Raw genomic sequence first — 20,430 nt, forward strand, 5'->3', positions numbered from 1 at the left:
CCTTTGTGACTGGCTTTTTCTTATTTAGCATAATGTTTTCAAAGTTCATTTATGTTGTAGCATGTTTTTACTTTTTAAAAATTGGTGAATAATATTTCATTGTATGGGTAAACTACATTTCATTCATCCATTCACTAGTTGATGAACCTTTTTGTTATTATGAATAATGCTGCTATGAACATTCATATACACATTTTTGTATGGAAATATATTTCATTTCTCCTGGGTATATACCAAGGGGTGAAACTGCTGGATTTTGTGATAACTCTGTTTAACCATTCAAGGAATTGGTAGACTTTTTTCCAAAGCACTTGCATCATTTTACATCTCCATCAGTAGTGTATTTTCTCCACATACTGGCCAACATGTGGTATTATTGTCTGTCTTTTTTATTATAGCCATCCTAGTGTGTGGAGTCCTGATGTGGTACTGTAGGATAAGCACTGAACCACAAGGTCAGTTTGAACTGCAAGGTCCATGGTTCAAACTCACCCATTGTTCCTTGGAAACCCTGTACAGGGTCACTATAAGTCAGAACTGACTTCAGGGCACTTAACAACAAAGTGAGTGTGAAGTGGTTTTGATTTCCATTTTCCTTGTGGCTTGTGGTGTTGAACATTTTTTATTTGTATATTTTCTTTCATTTATAAATTTTTTTGGAGAAATATCTATTAAAATCCTTTACCCATTTTTAAATTGGGTTGTTTTTATCATTGATTTGTGATAGTTCTTTATATATTTTAGATATAAGTACCTATTAGATTCATAATTTGTACAAATTTTCTCCTGCTCTATGTGTCATCTCTTTACTTCCTTGATGGTGTCCTTTGAAGCAGGAAAGTTTCAAATTTTGGTAATGTGGCCAATTATCTTGAAGATGCCAATGAGGTAGTTGGAGAAATAAACCTGGGGTTCAGAGGAGAGGCTGAACTTCTTGTATTGCTGTTAAATGTTGTGGGTTCTGACTCATAGTGACCCTGCATAGGGTTTCCAAGGAGTGGCTGGTGAGCTTGAACCGCTGACCTTGTTGCATTAACCTGAAGCACCCCATCAGGACTCCCCATTCTTGTATAGGCAGTATTTAAAGTCATGAGGCTGTATGAGCACCAAGAGGAGGACTGAGGATTGAGCCCTGGGGCTCTTTAATATTTAAGGGTCAAGAAGAGACAGAAGGATGATCAGAGGAAGGCAATGGCTCCTAGAGGAACCATGGAGGGAGGCTGGGTGGACTTGGGAGATGGCATTAGGTGAACCAAGTCTTGTTGCTGCCTCCAGTGAGCACAGGTTCAATATTGTACCATGGAGCGCATACACAGTCTTGTGGTCCCGATACTGCCGCTGTAGAAATCTGCTGGGCCTTTCCTATGAAGTGGAGTCACTGGGTGGTGCAAATGATTAGTAGTTAATAGAAAACTTAGTAGCTAATAGAAAAGCTGACTGTTTAAGTCACCCCAGAGGTGCCTTGAGGAAAAATGCCTGATGATCTAGTTTAAAAAAATTAGCCACTGAAAACCTTATCATACTTGGGGTCACCTTGAGTTAGGATTGACTAAACACCTGGTTTTTCTGTGACAGTTACTTTAGCCAAACAAACGTACACATTCAGCATCCCCATTCTCAAACTGCACTTACATAAAAAGACAAGAAACGGAAAATCTACAGAGAACAAAGCTAATTAGTGGTTGTGGTAGGGTGCTGGGGGTCAGGAGGAAGGAGACTTGCTATTGTTAGGTGCTGTTGAGATTTTGAGGAGTGGTTGATGGGTTTGAACTGCTAACCTTAGTTAGCAGTTCAGTGCTTATCCAATAGCACCACACCAGGATTCCAAACAATTGTATCAATGAGGATAGCCACTACTGCGGCTGGGTGCTGATTGGTTCCGTCTCACAGTGACCCTATGTAGGTTTCTGAGGCTGTAAATCTTTACAGAAGCAGAAAGCTTCCTACCAGGACTCCTTCTGATTATGATAAAGGGGGCTTAGGTGTGATGAAAATAATTGTATTGATTATGGCTAGGTTGCATAGCTGATTATTGTCATTGCTGTCAATAAACTGTTTTCCTGAAAAGTGTTGAATAGCCTCTCCCTGCCCCCTCAAAAAAAAAAAAAAAAGGAAATGTACTTATAGGAGGCGATTGAAGTCTTTAGTTATCTGGGAAAGATTTATGACCTTGTTGAGATTAACTCTTGTTACTGCTAATGGATGTGATGCTGCAAAGCTATGGCAGAACATATGTCTTGCTTTATATTTTAATGGAATAAGCTAAAAGCCTCATCCCACAGGATCAACTAATTACACAGTGACTTTAAGACTTTAAGATAGAGAGCTCTAAAGGTCTCACCCAGACCACCTTTTTCCTTTGTTGGGATGGCTGTGGCTTTGGGGATTCTTGGAATTCTGTGATCAATAAAAGGGCCATGAAAACAATTCAAAGCTATTAGAAGCTGCTCTTGCTGAGGTGAATTTAAAACTGTTGAAGAGAGAGGAGGTATGGCTCTCACAACTTAACATGCCTTGTATGTCCTTGGCCACAACACCCAAGTAGACTTAGGGAATCCTATTTTCTGCAAGGTGTGTGATTTTCACATGTACCAGGCTTCAGGCAGACAGAAAAATCCAGGTTCTGTAATGAAGGCAGAGTCAAGGCAGATTCCCTTCTGAGCTGGAGTCGAGTTGAATCTCTGTAGAGCTGGAGAATTAGTTGAGTCTTGCCATCTGTTGACCTCTTCATCTTTTAGCTCAAGTTCTGAAGTGTGCTGTCCAGTTCTTGACTTCCTTTCTCTCACCTCAGCTGTCAGAAGCCTGAATGGACCACTTTTTCAGTTTCTTTTTCTCCTGCCAAGGAACCACTATATGAAAGGCAGAGTGAGACAGATGCTTGCATATAGAAACAACTGAAAAATAGGGCATGCAGACAAATTTTTTTTTCATAAATTGTGCTGCTAATTTAGTGGCCCCAATGAGGCTCTTGGAATTATAGTCATATAGTGTTTTTGGGATATGTGAATTAGGACTGCATGAAGTGAGGAGGGCAGTGACTTATTAGTAAAGAGGATTCTGGACTACTGAAATGAGGAAAGGCTGTTGGATGAAGTTTCTCTTTTCTCTTCTGGGATCTCTGTTGGAGTACCAAAGTGGTGTGGGGGCAGATGGAGAAAGAGAAGAGCCAGCAAGTAAGTAAACTGGGGAGTTTTAAATTATGTGGGGTTCAATTGATATAAATCAGAGGATTTGTCATCTCTGATTTCATGACTGCATCCCAGTTATAAATAACAATCTTGGATGAAAGTGTGATAAATAGGAAGTGGGAGGGAGGTCTCAAACCTGAGAGCGCTTTACAAGGAAGGACCTGCGCAGAAAGGGTCTCATAGGAGGAAGACTCCTTCTCTCTCCTTGTACACAGCCACCAACAGTGGCCAGCTTTTCTTTCCTGGGAAAGGCATTGGGGTTGAGGAGCGGTTGTGTCCCAGAGAAATTACAACAGATCCTAAAATGTGATTATAAAAGGAGAGGAGGCACTTTTTGACAAAACCATCAAGGAAGATATGCAAGGAAAAGAAATGATTAAGAATTTCCCCTATGTGGCAGCATTTGCCCTGTAGAACGGCAGGTTTGCATATACTCCCCAAACCCCAACTGTAGCTCCCTTCCACTCAGGGACCCATTTTCTGCACCCTTTCCCTTAACCCCCAAAGCACAGACCCAACCACAGGGGCCCACCTGGGAAGAGGAGGCAGGAGGTACAGGTGGTAGAGGCAGATTCAGTTACCATCTCACCCCTCAAGTCCGTACCCACCCCAACGCACACAATTGTCAGAGTGACTCCTTAGTAACTATTTTCTGGGGAGGGGTCTGGTGCACTCCGTGACGTCGCCTCAGTCTGGGTTCCTGGGGGAAAAACGCCCACCCTCTAGGGTTCGGCGGCTCCTCGACTCAGCCAGAATGAACTGTGCCAACTTCGGCAGTCCCCAGCGTGACGCCGAGGCACAGACCGCGCTAGTCGGGGTGGCAGGTCGGTGGGGCTGCTGCGCGTGAAGCCGCGGGGACACCGCACACCTCCAGCTCCTCCCTTTCGGTCGAAGATCCTGGGACTCCTGCCCTGGGGCTCCCGGAGGTAGCAGCTGCAGCATCTGCCGTTCTGATCCTTGTAGCTCGGTGGGCGAAGGTGAATTCAATCGGCTCCAAGCGCTGAGCACAACCTGCCAGAGTGGTCGCAATCCCACCCTAGACCCAAGCCGAGCTCAGCTGCAGCCGGGGACCCGACCGGAGCCAGAACCCGCAGCTGCCACCGCCTGCGGTGGTGGTGGTGGTGGTGGTGGTGGTAGGTGGGTGGGGGGGCGGGGCGGCCAGGGCCGCCTTTCCCAGCGCGATCCCCGAGCGCAGCACCCATCGCTCCGGAGCCACCTCCCCCACCGCACGCTAGCAAGTTTGGCGGCTCCGATCCCCGCGCGCCTCGGCATCCAGGCGAATTTGTTTCCTTCAGGCTTCGGCTCGCCTCGCTTAGCGGGACCCTTTGGGAACGATGCCGTTGGATGTGATTTTACTTGCGTGGTTCTATGTATGCTCCGCCAGGACAGGTAAGCACGACTGTGTCGGGTTTCAGGGAAAGGGGGAGCCCCACAGGCGTGCCAAGCTCCCACAAGGGCGTCAGGAGACTTGGGAGCCAAGCTCTGTGCTGTTCCTTGAGAGGGCGGAGCACCGTGGTCTGGGTGGTCCCTTGGATCTCTCTGTCCCGCTCGGGGTAAAAGAATGAGAAGTGGGGCTCAAGGGTTGGAAGATGTCCCCGACGAGTACCCCTTGCCAGGGGACTCGCCCCGAGGACGCACGAGTAAGGGGCGCGGCCTAGGGGGCACACCCTCTTGCTGCTCTTTATCGGCTCCAGCGTCCTGGGTAGTCGAAACCCGTAACTGGGCTGGCCGGCGAGCCCGCACCTCTCAACTTGAGAGGTGCCTTGGCACCGCTTTCCCCGCGGGGCCAGGAAGGGGCAGCCCCACGCGGCGCACCCGCAGAGCGAGCGCTTCCGGCCCGTGGGCGCGACCCGGACCAGGGGTGAGAGCTGCGGACGAACCCAGGCATTCAGCGGTTTCTTCTCATCCGCTCTGGATTCTTCCCTGTCAGCCCCTAGGGTTGGGCGAGCAATTATCTTGAGAATTGAACCAGTGGAGACCATCCGGGTGGATTTTCTCAAGCTCCAAACCTGCTCTTTCCTGTAATAATCGCAGGTTGGGGGCTCGGGAGCGGGTAGCAAGGATAACTGGGGTAATTGTCTCAAGTCCCTATTTCGCTCTACTACCGGAGACGCAGTTGTGGGGATTCAAAGCGCACCTCCTTACCTCCCCTCCCCCGTGTCCCCTGGGACTCGGAGACCGGCTAGCTGCAGCCTTCTCCATCCGGCTGATAGATGCTGGGAGGATGGGAGGAAATGGCAAAAATGGGGACCGCAGATGAGGGGAGGGGTTGGGTTTTTTTTTTTTTTTTTAAATATGTCAGCCACCCTCAGAGAACGCTACCCACTTTGTACCCCAGAATCGTGTCATCATCTTCCCCTGGCCCCATACCCCTTCCTTTCTTTTCTCTAGAGGCATTCCTTCATTCCCAGGCGGAGGAGCAAGTTTGTGTGGAGACCGCTGGGGAGGAGATCCGAAGCTTGGTTGGCTCAAAAGTTCCCTCCACTTGAGCCCCAGGCTCCCCTGTTTGGCTGTTAGTCTGCCAGAGAATCCGAGAGTTGGGCGTCTGGGAGCTTTCTGCCGGCCTTTGCGTTTCCCCAGGACTGAGTGGGCAGTGGCTTTCCCTTTGCTTAATCGAAGAGCATAGGGGTGTGGACTTCTCCCAGGGACAAAAGGAATCCTCTGCTTTCCCTCTCTTTCCATCGAGCTTCCCAGGCGAAGACACCATAGCTCAGTCCAACTTAGAATAGTTGTTTCACTAGTTTATGCGTTAGTCTTTTAAAACCAAGAACACTTTTGAACGAAAACGTCCCGAGAAGATCAGGACTGGTGAGGCTAGTGGAGAGGCTGAGCTACTTGCCCTGCACCAGGAGGATCTGATGGTGGATCCACCTTATAGAGGAACAAAAGACAGAAACTTGTCTGTGTAGGGGTGATTTCACACCCCCAAGTGCAGTTTAAGACTGAATATGCACAAATCCTTTGTTCTCATTACTCTTGAAGTGTCGCCAAAAAGTGCTCCCATGGGGAGGTGAACTGAGTCTCCTGAGCACATTACTTGTGTAGGGAGACTTTTAAAAAACACAGGCTGCTTCCCGGTCCCACCCCCAGTCACCTTTAAATCTTGTAAAAAGACTTGTAAAGACGATTCATTCATGTATTTATTCCTTTATTAAACAAACAGTGAGTCTTTCTGGGTGCCAGAATTGTTTATGCAAACAGGAAATGACTTGGTCCTTGACTTCCAAGAACTTAAAGATTACTTGAGACTTCAGATATAAACTAGAAAGCATTTTTACTATACAATGAAGGGCGGTTGTGAGTTGGAATTGACTTGGTGGAAAGGGGTTTATGAAGGGTGGAGGGATCCGAGTAGAAATTTATATTAAAGGAATACAGATAAGGGGTGCTGGTAGTCTGGGAAGACTTTATTTAGGAGGTGCCTTTTGAAAGTTGTGTTTTTCCAGATGAAGCAAAGTTTTCACTGTTGTTTTCCAGGTGGACAAAATGAGGAAGACATACCAGGTAGAGGAGCCAGCTTTTGCAAAGGCAAGGAGGCATGAAACGGTCTGATCTACTGATTGTGACTGTTGCTTAGGGAGCTTGGGTTTTCTATGCCACTTGTCACCGGTTCAACACCAAAATGATCAGAAGAATCAGAAATTACGGGGATGGAGTATGAACAGCAGCTTTCTGGGGTTGTCTCTTTGATTTGTGTAAGAACCACAGCCCCCAGCATTGCACATCAATCCTCTCTCCTTAGGTAGGTAAAGTTTATCAGGATCCAAACGCCAGCTTGGAAAGTTTATTTGTCAAGTGTGACAATTGTTGTCTGGGCTGTTAACAGTCTGAGATGAAATAAACATGTGGTTCACTTAGTGAGCCGCTCAGATATCACCCGCCTTTTAATGGAAATGAATAGATGATATCAGGCACATTTTAATTAAAGCGGGGGACTGCAGTGCAGTTGTAGTTACATATGAAAAGATCTAATGATAGATGTCACAAGGAAATGCTGCTGCTTAAATTGCTCATTGTTCAGGGAACTTGCTTTAGAGTGTAAAGTGGAGTCAAGGGTAAGAGGTGCTTTTCTCCAGTTGTTGTTATTTTAGGGAGAAAAATAATTTTAGCATTCTCAGGTATATCCCACCCATTGGCATCAAATTGATTCAGACGCTATAGGACAGAGTAGAACTGCTCCAAACTCCAAAGGGTTTCCAAAGCTGTAAATCTTTATGGAAACAGATTGGCAAATCTCCTCCCCTGTGGAGCAGCTGGTGGATTCAGAATAGCTGGTGGGTCAGAACTGCTGACCTTTTCATGAGCCCTCAAAATTTTAACCACTGAGCCACCAGGCAGGGTTCCTTAGGTACTTTACTAATAATGAAATTTTAGAAGGCTACCGACTGCAAAGCCTTAACTGCAGTTTGAACTGCAAGGTCGGTGGTTCAAGCTTACCAGCTGCTCCTTGGAAACCATATAGAGGTTTGCTATAGGTCAGAACAGGCTCAACGGCACTAGGCACTAACAACAACAACAACAGTAATAATGGAGTCCTGGGTAAGGAGCTCTGGTAGCGTAGTGGTTACAAATCGGGCTTCGAGCCTCAAGGTCAGCAGTTCGAAACTACCAGCTGTTCCGCAGGAGAAAGATGAGGCGTTCTGCTCCCATAAAGATATACAGCCTCAGAAATCTGTACAGGGTCGCTATGAGTCCTAATTGACTCCACAGCACATAACAACAACAACAACAACAACAGGTGTGGTGCTATAGGATAAGCGCTGAACTGTTAACCACAATGTCAGTAGTTCAAACCCACCAGCAACTCTTCAGAAACCCCATACAGGTTGCTATGAGTCAGAACCGATTCCACAGCACTTAACAACAATAACAATTCATAACAGTAATTAACCATGTTATGATTATTTTTGTACAAGGGTATGAATAATATAAAGCTCAATGATTATAACCCCCACTAGCATTCCAGTTTGTTTTGGTTTCCAGGACAGGTTTGGGGAGCCACTAGGTAACAAGTGAGTGTCTTTAGCTGGCACCTGCTAAAGAAAAGAAAAAAAGTGTATTTCTAACATACCTTCCAGTCTATTAATTATTAATTAGATAATGGAGCTGGGGCTATGAGTCTCCAGCCTCTAGTGATCTTTTAAATCTAGGACAATTTGGAACAGGTATAGAACATGCTCATCCTGGCTTTGGGGATTTTAAGAATCTTTGTAGGAGCCCCAGGGCCCAAATCCCATCTGTTGGTTGTGAGTTGCTGAGCATATCTTCACCATCATTATACTCTGCTTGGACCAGGGAAATAGCTGCTTGTCTGGACAATGAGACAGATAAGATGTGAAGTGAACCAGATGTTGGAGGAGTTGCCTTGGAGTTTAGGTCCCAGACCCCATACATAGGTAGGCCCTGAGGCCTTTGGGCCTGAGTACTTCCTAGGCAATGCTAAGGAGCAGCCAGCATCCTCGCCTGCAGCAGGTGTGCTGGGAGATTAGGCGGGAAGTGCTGAGCCCCAGAGTGGGCCTCAGGTGCCTGTGATACTGACTTGCTGCTTTCCAGGTATTCTTTTTCTACCCTCAGAAGCTTTTTATCTTACTTAATACCAGTCCCCAGCTCCATCCACTTGTAGAGCAGTTATGTCCAGAGTAGAACATGTTAGTAGAGCTTTCCTAGAAAGAAAAGGTATAACATGCTTGGACAAGAAGAAGAAAAGTTGAAACTTTTAAAAAGGAAAAAAAGAAAAAAAGAATGAAACCAACACACTCACACTACACAAGTTTCAGGGGAGGCCATGGAGATGCTGCCTTATTAATAGGTTTTCTCATTCCCTAGGCAGTGCTATCCTTTACAACGAGGCATTTTCATCCTGAAGAGGACCAATTAAAGGGAGAGAAGAACACTATATCCGGAAGCCTAATGGATTTATTTTCTCTTGCTTTGATTTTACTGAGTGTTTTTATAGCAAGAGCAATGCAATTATCTTTAAACCTAGGAATCCCTTTCATTTGCAGGTCAAGAGGAAGGAAGTGGGCAGAGAACATAGATTTAATATATAGATTTCACAAAGCAAACTCTGGGTAAGAAGTGTTTCTAGGTTAGTTTTACTTGAGGAGAAGTTGGGAAGAAGGAGCCTTTTGTGCCTAGTGTACAATTGGCAGTGGAGTTGAGGACTACAGATCTGACAGTGTCTGGAAAGCTAGTCTTAGGAAAGTTGCAACAGACCCTGGCAGGGTACCAAGTTGGGTTGCTAGAAGCCTTCACATAGTTAACACTGAGCCTGGATATCAGGTATTATCACCCCATTTTACAGATCAGGGAACTGAGACTTTGAGTTGTTAAGTGCTAGTCAGTTTCAACTCATAGTGAATCTATATAGCGTTTCCGAGAAGCGGCTGATGAAGGTTTTGAGTAGTGAAGCATTTTTCTAAGGGTGCAAAGGAGTCCTGGTGTGGCGTTGTGGGTTAATGTGAACTGAAACTGGCACCTAGTTTAGTGCTTGCCTGCAGAACTTTCTAAGGAGCCCTGGTAGGTTACGAGAGGGCTGCTAACTGCAAGGTTACCAGCTTCTTCACAGGAGAAAGCTTATGAGGCTTTTTGCTCCTGTAAAGATGTACAACCTGGAAACGCTATACAGGGTTGTTATGAATTGGAACCAACTCTGCAGTACTTGCTGGATTGAGGGTGCTGTATTCCTACTTGGAGATGGGGCTCTAAGGGCACCATTGAGTTGTTCTGCTAGTTCTGCAGTGTCTGTTTGGGTGGATATTTGTTAGGTGCCTTTGAGTTGTTTCCAACTCATAGTGACCGTAGTATACACACAGCAGAACAAAACACTGTCCAGTGCTGCACCATCCTCATTGTTTTTTGTCCATTGTTACTACGTCAGGCCATCTCCTTAAGGTTCTTCCTCTTTTTGGCTGACTTTTCACTTTTCCGAGTATGATGTTCTTTTCTAGAGACTGGTCCCTCCTGATAACTTATCCAAAGTATGAGAGACAATGTCTCACAATCCTTGCCTCCAAGGAGCATTCTGGCTGTACCTCTTCTAACACAGCTCTGCTTGTTCTTGCAGTCCATGGTACTTTCAATATTCTTTGCAAATGCCATAATCCAAATACATAAATTATTCTACAATCTTATTTATTCATGTAAAGAATTACAGCCTCAAAAACCCTGTGCAGGGTCCTATGAATCGGAACTGACTCCACTGCACATTACTACCACCACCTTATTTATAGTCCAACTTTCATATGAGGCATTTGAAAATACCATGGTTTTGGGCGGGTTTACCTTAGTCCTCAAACTGATATCTTTTCTCTTTAACACTTTAAAGAAGCCTTGTGCAGCAGATTTGCCTAAGGCAATATGTCCTTTGATTTCTTGACTGCTGCATCCATTAGCACTTGATTGTGGATCCAAGCAAAATAAAGTCTTTGACAATTTCAGTCTTTTATCATTATGTTATTTATTGGTCCAGTGTTAGGATTTTTGTTTTCTTTACACTGAGGTGCAATACATACTGTAGTGTTTGATCTTTAGTATTCAAGTCTTCTTTGCTTTCAGCAAGCAAGGTTGTGTTACCTACAAATTGCAGGTTGTTAATAAATCTTCCTTCAATTCTGATGCCATGTTGTTTTTCATATAATCCAGCTTCATGAATTTGGGTGCGTTTTTATTATTGTTTGTTATTAAATGCTGTCAAGTTGGCTCTGACACATAGCAACCCTGCATAGGGTTTCCAAGGAGCAGTTGGTGGTTTGGAACCATCAACTTTGTGGTTAGCAGTCCAGTACTGATCCTACAGTACCATACCAGGGTTTTGTGATTTTCCAGTTGCAGAGATTTGGCATCTTAAAGATGACCATCGCAGTGGTCTTTCAGACCCTGCGTCACTTAGTTATTGCTGCAATAACACTGTTCACAGCTACTCTTAAGACTCAGGGGCTTAAAGCCACACTCATTTATTCTGGCTTAGGTACCTGTAGGGTGGTTTGAATTTAGGTGATCTAGACTGGGTTTATCAGGACTTGGCCCTAAACTCCTCCGGTAAGGTGTCTGTTCCGTGTGTCCCATCCTCCTTGGATCAGTGAGATGTTGTTGTTAAGTGCTGTTGAGTCGTTTCCAACTCATAGCAATTCTGTATAGGGTTTCTGAATAGTGGTTGGTGAGTTTGAACTGTCGACCTTGTGATTCAAGCCAACTTTTCAGTCTAGTGCATTAACCCCCAGCGTCACAACAGGACCAGTAAGGTAGCAGGGCCATATTCTTATTCTGATCACGGAAGTACAAGAAAACAACTCATTTCACCAGTACATTTAAGCCTCTACTTGTTTTATGTTGTTAGCATACCAATGGCTAAACCAAGTTACAAGGTTGAGTTCAAAGTCAAGGGATTGGGAATGGGGTAGAGGTTTATTTCAACTTGAGCGGAAGGAACTTCAAAGCCACAAAAAACTTCGAATTGGATTATTTTGGTTCAACCTCCGCTGAGCATTTACCATCCTGATATGACTCTGTAGGATAAGCACTGCATGATTGGCAATTCAAACCTACCAGACACTTCTTGGAAACCCTATACAGAGTTGCTATGAGTCAGAACCAACTTGGCGGCACTTAACAACAACAACAACATCATGTGTACTGAATTAGAATCTACGTTTAAACAAGATTGCCAGAATTAAAATATAGGCTATGGATTCATACTCAGTATACCTGGTATGGAAAGGCAAATTCTCAGCAGGGGGTCACACCAGAATGAACCAGGTTCAAAGTTTGGGACAAAAGTTATGGATACAGGAGGGAGGAGAAAATAAGGTAAATAATTCAGTCAGCCATTCACTGCCATCAAATCAACTCTGACTCATAGTGACCCAATCTAGGGGATTTAAGACTAAATCTGTACGGTAATAGACAGCCTCATCTGTTTCCCTCGGAGCCACTGGTGGGTGTGAACCACCAATCTTGTGGTTTAGCAATGCAGCATTTATCCTATAGCACCACCAGGCTCTTTTCAGTCAGCCATTGTTGTTGTTAGGTGCCATCAAGTCGGTACTGACTCAGCAATCTTATACACAGCAGAATGAAACACTGATCCTGGGCCAACTCCACTACTGTTGCCATGCTTGAGTCCATCAGTGCTGCCACTTGGCCAATCCATCTCATTGGGGGTCTGCCTCTGACCCTCCACCTTACCAAACATGATATATTTCTCCAGCGACTGGTCCCATACTTTGGACATATTGTCAGTCAGCCATAGTCCCTTGAAAAAGCTTCCTTGGCCTGCTTGCCACCCCATCCTCTCCTGCTATCCTTGGATATGCAGACTGCTCTGAGGTCGCTGCACCCAAAGTATGACCATGCATCCTCTAATCAGTTAATTGACCAGTTAGTAGGTCAGGTTCTCTGCAGGACACAGGGACTATGCAGATGATGCCTTCTTCTGTGTCCAGCTAAGGACACATTCCCCAGATCATTTTCCAAATCTCTGGCTGGAGAAAGACTGGCTTGGAGATTCTCTGCCATCACCCTTGGTTTAATTTCTGCCATCTAGGAGTAGAACACTATAGATCAAATTGATATATTAGTTCCTTTCCTGTCTTTTCAAGGTGAGTGCAGAGTCTGCTGCATCTGTCTTTCATAGACCTGAGAGCTGCTGATATCCAAGCTTACTTGGAGCCAAATGTCACCATTTCAGCAAGAGATTCCCAGTGCTGTGACATGGGTGGATTGAAGCCCATCTGTCTCAGTGCTTCTTGGTACAGAGTAGGTATTTGATCCATGTTTGTGAACTGAGTCTATGAATCAGCCCTATCAGGCAGGTAGGATGCAATTTGAGATTGGGTTGTATTTAAAGCATATGTTATATCCCACTTCTCTTCCTCCAAACATACACCTTAAAACTCCACTGATAACCCATTGCTATGATAATGATATCCAAATTCCTTGTTGTGTTGCTGTGCATCATGATCTGGCTGTTGCTTAACTTTTGGAGTCTTTTATAATTATTATTATTAAATAAAATAAAAAACAAAAAACTCTCTCCCTTGCTTGGTCTGCTCCAGCCATACTAGCTTAGTCTTTATTCTTATAATATTTCAGATATGTTCCTTGTTTTCACCAACTCTTTTCTGTAACCATGAAGTTCTCCCCCCACCCCCCAACCTTCCCATTTGACTCTACCAGTCATTGAGAATTCAGTTCCCAAGAACTTTCCCTGACCACCTTTTCTAAAATAGGATCCCCACCCAAGTTTACTCTATTTCATTATGTGGTTGTATTTTCTTCATGCCATTTATTTCTGTCTGAAATTATCTTTTTATTTTTTCCTTTTGCTCTTTCCTACAGAAATGCAAATTTCATGAGGACACCTTCAGTATCTAGCAGTGTGTTTGTTACATAGCAAGCATACAGTCATACCCATCAGAAAAAAATACCAAATCGGTGAATGCAGAATGAATGGAAGGAAGACTTGTCTTTGGGTAAACTGGTCCCATAACTGGTTGTATTTGGAAGGGAAACTACATTAGATCAGGGGAGAATAGGGGAAGGAAGCGATAAAAACTGAGAAGGCACTTGTAAAACAGCATCAGGCCTTAAACTTTTTATCTTCCTTGGTAAAGATAGCTTCTCTCTCTTTTTACCTAACTTTTTGTTGTGAGTTGAAGGTTTACAGAGCAGATCAGTTTTCCATTCAGTAATTCATGCACATTTTGTGTCATGTTGTTGACTGCAATCCTCACAGTGTAACATCACTCATCCTTGTGTTTCCTAGTTCCATTCCTTCTATTTTCTTAACCCTTCTAACTTTATCCTTGGGACAGTGCTACCCTTTTGATCTCATGTGGTGTTGATTATTGCAAGCTGTGTGTGCCTCCTTGGCGTTCTCGTTCCCCTCATACTTGAGGAGGATTTCTCCTGAGAGAAGCCTAGATTGCTGAAGTGGTGGTTCCCTGCTATCTGGTAGGAAAAGAGTAAGAATCCAGCACATTCCCTGCTCCAAATCTGTACTGTCAATCAAGGGGGTGAAGGCGGGATGATATCTGAGGTTGGGATAGCTCATTAGGTTCACACCCGTCTCTCTGGGATAAATTAGGTGAGAGATCTCCATTTCTTCCCTCAGCGACTGCATTATAATCAAGCAAGAGTTAGCAGCTGTTGCTGATTAAAACATTTTTAACCACGCAATCAGAATTGCAGTATTGAGATGCTAAGTGTAGAGAGACCCAGCCTTTATGAATGGCTTAACACAGTCTCTTAAGGTGGTCTCTAGCTGTATTAATCTGTATAGTTGGAAACCACTTTGCAATCATGAGTGAATCATTCCACACAACACCCCGTGGGTGAGCGACGTCCTCAGGGTTTTGCTTTTTCTCTGACAAGTAACTAGGTGGTTCCGGGACTAGGAGATTGAGTATCTATAATGCTCCATCCAGAAATCCTTTTAGATGGAAACATACAGCCATCATTCTGGGAATTCTTCATGGCCAGTCCCTCAGCCTTCTCTTCTTCATTCCCTTCCTCTTTATCACGGGGAATTGAGGTCTGATAAATAGGGAGGGCTTGGTGGAAGTAGTTACTGGTGGTGTTGGAATCATATTTCGTTAGTGAAACAAGAACAAGGCCACAATCCTGTACCCGCATATCTCAGATCCCCTAAAAGCTTGCAAGCTCACAGTTTCTCCATAACTTATCTAACAGCAAAATCTAGCCGGAGCTGAACTCATTGGTGATAAAAACTTGACCTAAGCAATTGTGAGATTATTTATAGTCTTTATCCTAATTTTTCTCCAGAAATATGAATGTATGTGATTATGGGATGTTGGTCCAGACTTTGTGTTACGCCAAATGTAGTATATAGGCCATGTTGTTGTTGTGTTTAAAGTGCCATGCAGTCGGTTCTGACTCATAGCAACCCTGTATAGTGTTTCTGAGGAAAGACTGGTGAGCTTGAACTGCCAACCTTGTAGTTCAAACTGACCTCGTGGTCCAGCGCTTATCCTACAGCACCACACCAGGACTACATATAGGCCATATTACCTTTTAAAAATATGATGCCTTCTGAATTTTAAAATAGATTTGGTCCCAGGGATTTTGATTACACAATTATGAATCCGTAATTGGGTATACGGGTGGGGAGAGTTACAAAGAAACTATCAACCAATACTCACTGCCATCAAGATGATTCCAACTCATATTAACCCTGTGTAGGGTTTCTGAGACTGTAAATCTTTACAGAAGCAGGCAGCTTTGTCTTTCTTCCTTGGAGTGACTGGTGGGTTTGAACTGTCAACCTTATGGTTAGCAACCCAACTCCTAACCTGAAGTGCCACCTACAGTGGTGTGATGAAATGAAGGACCACTTTCCTTTTCTCTACTGGGAGAGGAGGTCTCCAGGCTCCCATCACTGGCTTCCTGTGTTCTCTGCTACGCCCTTCTCAGTAGCCTCTACTCTATATTCCATATTGCTGCTGATGCTTCTTGTTAACTGCCGCCAGTTTGCATTTTAAGCTGAAACAGCTGTTTGTCTCTTTGCAGTGGTGAGCTTGGGGATGGACCCTGACCTTCAGATGGATATTATCACAGAACTGGATCTTGTGAACACCACGCTTGGAGTCACTCAGGTGTCGGGACTGCATAATGCCAGCAAAGCATTTTTATTTCAAGGTAAAGACACATCTTATTTTGAATGGGGCTGAAGTTGGGGAGTATTGTCCATCTAGGGTGTCTGCATATGTTTGTTTGTGGGGATCATTGTTGCTACTTCTCTTATACTGTTGCCGTGATTAGTACTCAGAACTGTAGAGCCTGGGGTGTTCAGAAGGGTACAGGGGACAATGGAAGGTGAGGCTGTGACATATGGTTTGGCACTGAAATATTATCCTGGGCAGATTGGTGGAGATATAAGTGAAATTAAATTGCCAAGCCCTTGAAAACCATATTATTTTTACAGACTATTTCCTTAGATATTACTTATGTCTGTATCTACCTTTACATCTCATCTAATGGGTAGACCATAAAGACAGGAATATATTATGATTGCATTCTCTCAGGGATGTAGCTTACTTGAGTTTGCTCACCAGAAAGTGGACTACAGCTCACTGAATCACTCAACATGCATTTATAAAGGCAGTATAATCTTTACTGATTCTTGAAAGGAAGGGGTCCAGAACCCGATTGTATGGGTAGAATTGCAGCCTTGTCCCTTATTGGCTTTGAGACGTTGGGCAACTACTTAGCCTGACCATGCCTATGTCCTCATATATCGTTGTTAGGTACCACTGAGTGTGTTCCGATTCATAGCCACCCTATGCACAACAGACTGAATTGTGGTCCTGTGTCATCCTTAGTTGTTACTATGTTTGAGCCTATTGTTGCAACCACTGTGTTAATCCATCTCGTTGGGGGTCTTCATCCTTTTTGCTGACCCTCCACTTTGCCAAGCATGATGTCCTTCTCCAGGGACTGATCCTATCTAACAATAAATCCAAAAACAAGAATGAAGTCTTGCCATACAAGCTTTGAAGGAGCATTCTGGCTGTTCTTCTTCCAAAACAGATTTGTTTGTTCTTCTGGCTGTCCGTGGTACTTTCAGTATTCTTTACCAACATCATAATTCATCTGGTGCTGTGGGCTAATGCATCAGACTGCAAAGTCATTTGAACTGCAAGTTTGGTGGTTCAAGCTCACCAGCTGCTCCTTGGAAACCCTATACAGGGTTGCTATGGGTCAGAATCACTTAACAACATTATTATTTTAAGGATTAGAGGACCAATACAGAGATCGTTACAATTGGTATACTTAATGAAGGGATATATAGGCTGCCAAATGAGTAGTACTATGACAAACGGTTTAATTAGGGTGGAGAGATGGTGATAGCTAGGGAAAAGCTATTTTGAAAAAGTGATATGGTAGCAGAAGTTTGACAAAAGAAATAGCCTGGTGTAGGAGAGGTAGGGTGACACATAGAGAGGAAATAGTATGTGTAAAGATCTTAAGCCAAAAACCAATGGAAATATGTCCAGCATGGCTGAAGGACAGTGAGTGTCCACAGAGATAGGCTAGGTTTTGTAGGGCTCTGTAGGCAGAAAGGATATTTTATTGGTACACACAGGTTTTGTTGTACTGCTCAATTATGACTAGTGTCCTTTCTGATAGGAGGAGGGTAGCCATGTACTTGTTAACTATGCTAAACATACCCCTGCCTGTTAGCTACACTGCTACTCTAAGAAGAATGGGGGCCTTTGTGAAGGTTTAAGCAGGTGAGTGGCCTCATCAGATACTTATTTTATTTATTTATTCATTTTTAAGTTTTTATTGTGAACTGAGTGATAGTTTACAAGGGAGAACATCAGCTTTACACCATCGTTTCATTTCAATGATTACAATCACCTCCATGCATCACCATTCAACAGTATTTGCTCCCATTCTCTATGTTTGTTTTGTTGAGGAGTAGGTAGGTGGGGATGTACACAAAAACACTCAGGGATCTATAATAATTTAAACAGCCAAAGGGCACATTCTGCAAGCCTGCCTCCTGGCCGCCAGTACCCAGTCCCTCTCTTTCCATGAGTCCAGAGTCCTCAGCTACTCCCTTTCTCCATGTCCTCATCTCTGCCTCCATCTCTGCTGTTGCTGCCTCTCTGGATAAGGTCTCACATTCCACTTGTGCTCTTCTCCCTTGGTGGTCCTAAGAGCCTCTGTTTCTGGACTCTAAGATTAACCACTCCCCATTTTTATTATAAAACTTTTACCTTTACAGTTGTGACAGTCACAATTAGTCATGATAACATTTACTCACTACTGAATCATAAGCTTCTTATCCTCATCTCTTTTCACCAGACCAGTCTAAGACAAGATGAAAACTATTCAGTGGGGACTCTACCTTCCCCTGCACACTCTTAAACTAAACTCTCTCTTGAAAACTTGTAAGCCAGTAACTTCATGCTTTTATTGCCCCCTCATTTTATGTAGCCAGTGTCTAAGTTGCTCGTTCCTATCTACCCTGTATACAGAGGGGTTAGGATTGATATTTGATGTGAAGACTTCTTCCCTCTCAGTTGGTATTTTGAACTACTACATCCATAAGTATGGGTCAATTTCATCAAATTGTAGCACTTTACAGTGGTTTCCTTTACCAAAAAAATTAAAAAAAAAAAAAAAATCTTCCTCTAGTTGAGTTCTGATTATCAAAGCTGTCAAGGCTAGGTCAAATGGGTACTATCTGCAAGTTTGGGCGTTTGTCATCAGATATTTAAGTAAAGCAGCCTGGATATTCCTCTAGGAAAATGCCTGGTAGGGTTCTTTTAACTCAGCTTTTCATGAAGATAACAAAAGTGTTACTTTAGAATGACTGAACCAACATTATGGGATAAGATTTACATATATACTGTGTTGATAACTTAAGCCTGTTGTACTGAGTTAGAATTGCACTGTAGAATTTTCAAGTCTGTGATCTTTCACAAGTAGATCTCCACACTTGTCTTTGAGTGTCTTTGTTGTTGTTGTTCAGTGCTGTTGATTCATTTCTGACTAACAGTGACCCAATGCACAACAGAACGAGACTCTGCCTGGCCCTGTGCCATTCTCACAATTATTGTTGTACTTGAGCTCATTGCTGTTGTCATTGCCAATCCATGTCATTGTGGGGCTTCCTCTTTCTCATTGACCTTTTACTTTACCAGGTAAGAGTTCCTTCTCCAGGGACTAGTCTCTCCTGATAATCGGTCTGAAGTGTGAGAGTCTCACCATCCTGGCTTCTAATGAGCATTCTGGCTGTACTTTTTCCAAAACAGATTTGTTTGTTTTTCTGTATGTCCATGATACTGTCAATATTCTCCTCCAACACCACAACTCAAATGCATCAATTCTTCTATGGTCTTCCTTATTCATTGTCTAACTTTCGAATGCATATGAGGCTATTGAAAATACCCTGAGGCTTGGTTCAGGCGCTCCTTTGTCCTGAAACTGGTATCTTTGTTCTCGAACACTTTAAAGAGGTCTTGTGCACCAGATTTGCCTAAGGTAAAATGTCGTTTTATTTCTTGGTTGCTGCTTCCATGAGTGTTGATAGTGGATTCAAGTAAAATGAAGTCTGACAACTTTACTCTTTTTTCCATTTATCATGATGTTATTTATTAGTCCAGTTGTGACAATTTTTGTTTTCTTCACATCGAGGTACAAGTCATACTGAAGACTGTAGTGTTTGATCTTCATCAGTAAGTATTTTAAGTCCTCTTTGTGTTCAGCAAGCAAGGTTGTATCATTTGTATATCACAGGTTGTTAATGAGTCTTCCTCTAATCCTGATGCCATGTTCTTCTTTATATAATCCAGATTCTTGGATTATTTACTCTACAAACAGATTGAGTAAGTATGGTGAAAAAACACAACCCTGGTGGACAGTTGTTTTGATTTTAACCTATTCAAGATCCCCTTGTTCTGTTTTAACAACTGCTTCTTGGTCTGTGTACAGGTTCCTTATGAACACAATGAAGTGTTCTGGAATACCCATTCTTCTCAATGTTATCCGCAGTTTGCCACGATCCATACAGTTGAAAACCTTTGCATAGCCAATAAAGCAAATATAAACATCTTTTCTGGTATTCTCTGCTTTCAGCCAAGATCAGTGTGATGTCAGCAATGATATCCTTAGTTCCATGGCTTCTTCTAATTCCAGCGTTAATTTCTGGCAGCTATCTGTCACTGTACTGTTGCTGTTGTTTTTGAATTATCTTCTGCAAATTTTTACTTGCTTGTAATATTTTGGATGATTTGTTGGATGATTTTCACATTCTGTTGGATGATTTTCACATTCTGTTGGATCCCTTCCAACTGGTTGGCCTGGTAGCAGTCTTCTAAATTTCTTGACATAGATGAATGAGCCCCTCTAGTGCTACATCAGTTTGTTGAAAGATTTCAATTTGTATTTCATCAGCTCTTGAAGCTTTTTTTTTTTTTTTTAAAGTTTTTATTGTGAATTATGTGTTAGTTTATCTGGGAGAACATTATCTTTACATTCATCCTATCGTACTTCATTTCATTGCAATGATTACAATCCCCTGCATGAACCATCAAACAACTGAAGGGTATACCCTGCATGCCTGTTCCCTGGCTGCCAGCACAGAGCCCCTTTCCCTTCCTGAGTCCAGAGTCCCCAGCCACTCCTTCTCTCCACATCATTGTCTCCGCTTCCATCCCTGGTGCCACTGCCTCCCTGGACAGGGTCTTGCACTTTGATTTTCTCCCTTGAC

At 43.5% G+C, this 20,430-nt stretch overlaps 1 protein-coding gene across 2 annotated transcripts in view; it reads left to right on the top strand.

The window, feature by feature from the left end:
• The first annotated feature begins 4,374 nt into the window (after positions 1 to 4,374).
• The window catches only part of NELL1 (NEL-like 1 (chicken)), a 1,454,777-nt gene continuing 1,438,721 nt past the window's right edge, over positions 4,375 to 20,430 (top strand). Inside the window, exons 1-2 of one of the 2 annotated variants that reach the window (XM_006865820.1) lie at positions 4,375 to 4,577; positions 15,717 to 15,845. In XM_006865820.1, coding sequence (XP_006865882.1) covers positions 4,523 to 4,577; positions 15,717 to 15,845 — 184 coding nt within the window. In that variant the 5' untranslated portion in view covers positions 4,375 to 4,522. The remainder of the gene's footprint in view (positions 4,578 to 15,716; positions 15,846 to 20,430) is intronic. The other variant, XM_006865821.1, reaches the window with a different exon arrangement.

Source organism: Chrysochloris asiatica, unplaced genomic scaffold (genome assembly GCF_000296735.1).
Source record: "Chrysochloris asiatica unplaced genomic scaffold, ChrAsi1.0 scaffold00083, whole genome shotgun sequence".
Lineage (NCBI taxonomy): Eukaryota > Metazoa > Chordata > Mammalia > Afrosoricida > Chrysochloridae > Chrysochloris > Chrysochloris asiatica.